This window comes from Centruroides sculpturatus, unplaced genomic scaffold, assembly GCF_000671375.1.
Source record: "Centruroides sculpturatus isolate CEXI.00-Female unplaced genomic scaffold, Cexi_2.0 scaffold221, whole genome shotgun sequence".
NCBI lineage: Eukaryota > Metazoa > Arthropoda > Arachnida > Scorpiones > Buthidae > Centruroides > Centruroides sculpturatus.
Window position 1 is genome coordinate 438196 of NW_019384612.1, and position 7162 is coordinate 445357.

Below are 7162 nucleotides of genomic sequence, written 5' to 3' on the forward strand. Positions count from 1 at the left end.
TTTCGTTTCCCTCAAATGACCCCTCCCTAAAAATTTTACATTATTAGACTCGGGGATCTTCGAATGCCGAGCCATGCAAATAAACAAATAAGTTTGGGTTTTTCTCTGTACGTATAGATGTTAGTGTTTTGTGTGTGGGGGGAAACACGATTTTGTTCATCTAATTTGAAGCTTAACTCCCGTGTCTTTTTTCGAAATTTTCTGAAATGTTGCGGGGGTTTGTATATTAGGGGCATCGATGCTATTAAATTTTGGCGGATAAAAGTCGAGGAGTGGAGAGAGAGGAATCGCGTGTCGAATCTCGAATGTGGTGGGACCTAATCAAGATTTTACTCGTTATTAACATTTACAATTAAAAAATAATAAAACTCGTCTCTACTCTCAAAATTAGATCTTTTGCCATTTTATAACAATCTCTCTCTCTCCCTCTCGTATCGGGGTTAATTATGGAAGTTATCGAGTAGGCACTTGTCCTCCGAAGAGCCGGCCTATACGTTTTGCTTGACCATACGAAATTACTCGCGAAGAGACTGGGAAAATGCCTTCTGGGAGGTTTTTTTAAAGGGTAACTGACCCCTACGTGGCCGGCCAGGAGCGAACCCACGACCGAATTCCCAGTGTTTAGGAAACGGAACCGCTCGGTCGCCGGTTAATAATAATAATAATAATATAAAATGCTTTTTTGAAAATAGCATAGCAGATGGCGCCACACATAACTTCTTTTTTGTCGGGGAAAGTTCGGCAACTCGTTAATTGGGGCCTCCGTATTCGGTCTCGTCTTTCGTCTAAGGCCGTTCTCGAGATTAAGGAAAGACAGGCGGACGGATGAACGACAGTGGGAATTTATAGATCTATAATTTTGATTTTTATATTAAAAAAAATGTAATTTGTTTCTCCGTATAAAGATATTCTGTTTAATAATAACAAAAGAAAAAATTATTTAAAGTTGTATACAGTGTGTAAACATAAACCAAGAAGATATACCAAAGCCTTTAATAAACTTTTATTTAATAAAATTTGTTAAATATATATAAAATAAGAAATAATTAATGGGAAAATGGCATCAAATTTCACAAAATGAATGAAAATTTGTCTTTATTTATCATTAAAATCTCTAACTAGAAACTGTGGAATGTGACAAGCTTTAAAATTAAACTGGCAACAAGAACGACGTTGCTAGTTTCCGGGGATGAATCCATAATCTCTTTGTTATAACATTATTTCCTTTTAAAATCTCAATTTAAATAAAGCGAAATTCGAGGAGTTTGGCCATATAAAAATATTTCGTAATAAAACTTACATATAATAATTTTACAATTATTTTTTCTTTTACCCTTATAAATATATTGTGTTTAAAACACTTTTTCTCGCTTCTATTTTATAGAAAATGTCCTTTAAAACAACAGGGTACTCCTTTTAATAGGAAAGAAACAGTTACTATACCGGTTATGCTTCAAAATTGGCATAAATAAGCAAACAAAATATGCATTTTCCGTGTTAGATTGGAGTGGTTTCACTGCATCGTATCCGTTATGTAAGGTACCTTCAACCATTTACTCAAATAATCCTTCTCTACCGGATGGTTGACCGTCCAAGCTAATACTTTAACACCCCGATCTTTCCACATCCTAACGTAATGCCTACACGTAAAAAACAGAGGTCAGACATTAAAGAACGGACTGTTGCGAGGGATGCTCGCAGTTAATTTTAAGCGAGAGCATTCCTTACAGCAATCGCCGGAGACTCAAATAGCTGCGAGAGAAAGAATAGAGTGGCATTCCTTACATAATAAACAATTAACTAAAGCGACACTTACGGTGACAGACAGTCTTTATGGATGAGGACGACGGACGAACCGGCAACGTACCAAAGCCAATTATGTATCGACCATTCCAAAACGTAATCGGCCACGTTAGCCAAAAACATTTTAATCGTCGACTTGTGTCTAGGTCGACCGTTGGGATAGCTATCCGTAGAAACGACCATAGGGCGCCATATCAAAGCGGTGGCTATTTTAGGATCCACTCGTCTCAACTAGAAAAATTGATAAATCATTAACGAATTGAATGCGAACGTGGAAAACAGAGAAAACCTTACCTGATAGATAAAATTTGGATAAAAGGAAGCCACTATCGACGTCTTATACAGATCTGGGTATTTACTAAACATGTGTTCCATCAATGTCACCGCCTAAGGAGATTAAATATAAGTTCATCTTTAATTTAAAGCCAATAGAAATATTACTTTAATAATTATTAACTATAAATCTACCAAACTCATTTAATTATTCGTTAAAACACTTTATAATTTACTTCCTAACGGAAAAAATATTCGTTACCGTACGAAGAAATGAATGTTCTTAATTGTTAATCTATTACTTTAATTACTTGTTCATTTGTTTTTATAACGGGTAATAGCGGAAACGAAAGGCACGGAAGAATATTTTAAAGTGTGGCAACTTTCATACTAGAAAACAGTAAATAACTAAAGAATGCTTCATCGTAAAAACATTTAGAATATTAAAAACGATATTTCATAATAGAAATAAGTTTGGCCCGGCGCCATTGTCTACTCGCGTAATATAAAAGGGGATGACTATTTCCGTTGGGTTGATAAGGGGTCAACACCCGACGGTCGGCTCTTCTCTGCGACTAATCGTCCACCGTTAGCGAATAAAGGAGTTCGGTGACGACGTAAACCATCACCGACGTGTAACGGTGCGGTCGACAAAGTTTATTTCTCGTCTTCTTCCCCAGCATCAATCTTCTGAAGAAACAACCAGATGGAGCCACCTCGACGGGATCTAGTCTAAATAAATCCCGCTAACCCCATCCCTATATAAATATATCGAATACGTAATACAAAACATCTGCTCGGTTTCGGCTTAATTTAAATTTGTGTCGGGCGAAGAAGCGAGAGGAAAAAAATAAAAACTGTTGATACGTCATCGATATTTGTCTTTCGAATGCAGACGGCAAACCACTTCCTGGTCTTTTACTTAAATATTCCAGGTGCCGGTTTGTAAACACAGACGTTGCAAGTGGCGCCGGAACCTGCCACCAGTTTAGAAGACTCATTGTAATTACCCAAACTATTTACGTTTCGCAAAGATTTGTATAAATTCCCATCCGTTAGGGGGTGGCAATTAACGTTTATAAACACGATCGGAAGCGGTAATCGTTAAAGAACTCTTTCTCTCTCTTCCCCCCTCTTGGTTCCACGAGAATCAATCCAGCTTTCACTCATGCAATGTTGACTTTGCAACGGAGTGTCCTTGACAGGGGTCTTCGTTCTCGTCGCTATAAATCCATCGTGTTAAATATATTTAAGTTTTTACACCAGAAAACGATCGTCTTACTGGCGAAGAAACATTTGTCTATTTCTGTCCCGAGAAAATTGAACGATAAGAGTGACTGGTATAAAAAATGAATTTCTATTAACAAGATGGTAAGTTAACATCCTAAACATCGTACTTATATCCTGATTAATTAACTTAATACATTGCGTAGATAAACAGAAAGTACAGTCGATATAATAATCCCGCTTATTTAATACATTCCAACTGCAGATGGTGTACATTGGCGCATTTTTGTAAGAAGTTGGTCGGAATATTCTATCGGCAAATTTAACTTTATGGCATAATATTTTGCAATCTCTGCTTTTTAAACTGTAATTTACCAAGAGTTTTATATCTCCCTCTACTTCGGCTCGTATTTATATTTTAAATATTAATATCTATTTCATTTTGACTGTAATTAATCAATTGACGTGAGTTTTGTCCGCATCTTTTTCATACCGAGCTTTAAAAAAGATGGCGTGGAAAATAAATTCGAGCAAACAACAATTAATTAAAGGAGAAATAGTTTATTTCTCGTATATTTTTTAAAATTTATTTTAATATTAATATTAAAATAAATTAATAATATTTCTATTTGCACGTTTATCTTCCAATTAAAAAATAAATAATATACATTTGTATTTAGTTTATTAATAAATTTCCCGAGATATAACAATTGCTTAACGTCAGAAGTGGCTCTGGGAATCGTCAGACCGACATTCTAATGAAATTTCTAAAGTTATTTTTAAGCTTTATTATTATTAAAACAATTACACAAAAATCTAAATTATTCGGGTATTCTAAATATATTATAAACGACAGTTCCTGACTAAAGCTAGATTTATAATACGCGTCCATGTCACGCAGTAATTGTTTAGAAGCGTAATCGACAATTACTGTGCGCTACCAACCGTACGTTTCTATATTCAACAGTTGACTCAACGGTGAGAGAACAACGTTTCTAAATGGACCGTTGAGTTCTCCGTTGAGACTAGTGACGTCAGCGCTGTTTCACCGTTGAGCTCAACGGTCTCAACGACCTGAAAGACCGTTGAGTAGTCAACAAACTAACATGGCGGCTTCCACGAAAAAGTAAATTTCGCTTATAGAAACTATCCATTCGCTGCTGTGGATGCTGTAATAGCGGACAGATTAATGAACAATCTGTATATGATAAAACACGTGATTGCACGATTATGTTGGATAATTTGGTCAATATTGAAATATTAAGATTTTTTCATTTGTCCAAAATTGATTACGACCGATATTTGGCCCGCTAAGTCTTCCTAATGATATAAATATTCAAGAAATTAATTAAAATTATTAATTAAAAAAAGACCCAGTATACAAAAAAAATGATACAGATACGGGTTCATTTGAATAAAAGGATTTATTCGAATAATGGTTAAGCGAGTTACTTTAATTATTTAGCAAAACAGTCACAATCGCCACCTTCTCGTTACTGAAGTCAGCCATCTTGAAAAGCGACCTCTCAACGAAAGCGTTTCTTTTTTCTGCAAAACGTGACGTCAGATCGTTCAACGGAGGGACTCAACGGAAAATTCACTGTTGAGTCAACCGTTGAATATAGAAACGTATGGCAATTCGTTGGCCGAAACCGTTCGTTGAACGAGTCGGTACCACGTGACGTTCGCGACACGCCCACGTTTTAACCCAGGTTTGTGTTTCTTGTATTTTGATTTTTAAATATTTCCTTCGAGAAACTCGAAACATTTCCGATTCGTCTATTTTTAAATAACGAAATGTTCGAGAACACAAACGGCGAAAAAAATTACAGTACACCTAAAGCATTTGTTTAAACAATACAACATTAGAGAGATTTGCTCGACGTTCCAAACGCCATTGTCAAACTTCTAGGCTTACAAGATGGCGGCGCTCAACGTTCGACGTTGACGTTTTAGAGACGAAACTTTGACCACAATCTCTCTATTATTAAATATGTAAATTAAAAATACCGCTATTCGACGCCATCTACGGAGATTTGGTACGACGACATTTCCATTAAAAAAATTACTACCAAAATTCACCACTCTTCTGGCTCTGCGAGCAACGAAGAGGTTTCCTTTACGTAAGCGTACGTGTTGCAGTCAAGTTGCGGGTGGCAACAACTGTCGAATATTAATCTTACCAGCTATCATTTTGCTAAAACGGGCATTTCTCGTAAAGTTGTTTCATGAGATAACTCTGGCTGCACTTGGGAAATTTAGCCAACGTCCACCATTCGGCTTTCGGGTGAACAATCACTCGATTCGGGTAAACTAGTCGTTTAGGAGTTCAGCCGGTCAACGCCGTCGCAAGTTGTGAATGAAGTAACCACAGCTATTGTTGAACTGTCAACGAATATTATAGTCCGCAATAGCGCGCGTGTAGTGTTACGGCAGTTGGGTGTATCCTATGGCACGGCGCGGAAGGTACCGAAAAAGTTGGTGCATTGTCATATAAAATCAGCCACACCCAGCAGTTACTCGCCGCCGAAAAGGAAAACCCATTGACTTTTGCATCGATATTCCTTACCACAATGAAAAATAAATACATCGAGGTTCTGTGGAGCGAAGGAACATTTTCACTTCGGTGCAACAGCGATTACCGGTAACATCTGAGCAGTCAACCGCTTTCGTGCAAGATGGAGCGCTCTGTTTCGGTGGCATTTTAGAAAATAAGTGATTAGTCACGCGTTTCCGACCGCCTGGCAACCTCGTTCTCCAAATATTAATCTGTGTGGTTTTTAGGTATGGGACATTTAAAAAGTACGGCTTATCAAGAACGTAAATTTAGCAGCTTTGAAAGACAGTATTATATTGCGCGTGAAAAGCATCCATCGGCCGTCGAACACATCGTTCGTCATCTTCAGAATGGAGACCGCATTAAGCAATATCTCCTAGATTGTTAAGCACGAAATAAAACGTCATAGTGGTGACTTTTGGTACTATTTTTTTAACGGAAATGTCTTCCTCCTGCCCTAAAATATCATACCAGATTTGGTGGCATTTAGACCGTTAAATCTCACTTTGGACAGCGTTGAATAAGGGTACTTTATTTTTTTTTTTTGTACTGGGTGATCGTAAGTTACGTTTCTTCTTCTTCAATACAGTACAGTTTAATATAGTACCGTATGTAGTTTGGATTATCCGCGCACGGCTTTTCCATCATTAGCGCGTATAATCGACAGTACACTATATTCAACTACTGTAATAGTTTTTTCAATACCTTTCGACAGCATTCATTTCCGGTCAAAAGCCTATATTTTAACTAGAATTACTCGGGTATTTCAAAAAACTTTGGTTTTTCATCACTCGAACATTTTATACATTAAACGAACAACTGAATAAATGTCAATGACTAGAGTATAAAACGAAATCCAAGTAATTAAAACTCACAAAGCTTCGAACTGGATTTGAATTTGGATCCCTTGAAGCGACGGAAACTTCTACAGTATCGATAAATGGCTAGAACTAAAAGTTCGACATATTATACAGGTAACCCCCGTATAACACGGCACTTCTATAGCACGGATTCACTCTATCACGGTTCGAGAATTGGTACCATCCCCCGTATAACACGGTACTTTTATAGCACGGATTTACTCTGACACGGTTCGAGACTTGGGTAAAACCCTCGTACAACAGGAAATGTAATAAATTTTTACATACTTAAGTAATAATAGTTCACGAAAATTATTATTTTCGTGAACTATTAGTACTTAAGTATGTAAATTTTCTCTTCTCGCCTTCTGTCGATACACGTGGTCCTTCTCGAAACTTGTTTCAATGTTGCCAGATCGCGACGCTTCTGCTTCTGATGTTG

At 37.0% G+C, this 7162-nt stretch overlaps 1 protein-coding gene across 1 annotated transcript in view; it reads right to left on the minus strand.

Annotated features, from left to right (window-relative positions):
• Window positions 1-973: 973 nt before the first annotated feature.
• The window catches only part of LOC111625277 (glycerophosphodiester phosphodiesterase 1-like), a 54641-nt gene continuing 48452 nt past the window's right edge, over window positions 974-7162 (minus strand). Inside the window, exons 4-6 of the mRNA XM_023368384.1 lie at window positions 2098-2190; window positions 1817-2034; window positions 974-1640 (exon numbers count right to left, since the gene is read on the minus strand). Of these exons, the coding sequence (XP_023224152.1) occupies window positions 1514-1640; window positions 1817-2034; window positions 2098-2190 (438 nt within the window). The 3' untranslated portion in view covers window positions 974-1513. The remainder of the gene's footprint in view (window positions 1641-1816; window positions 2035-2097; window positions 2191-7162) is intronic.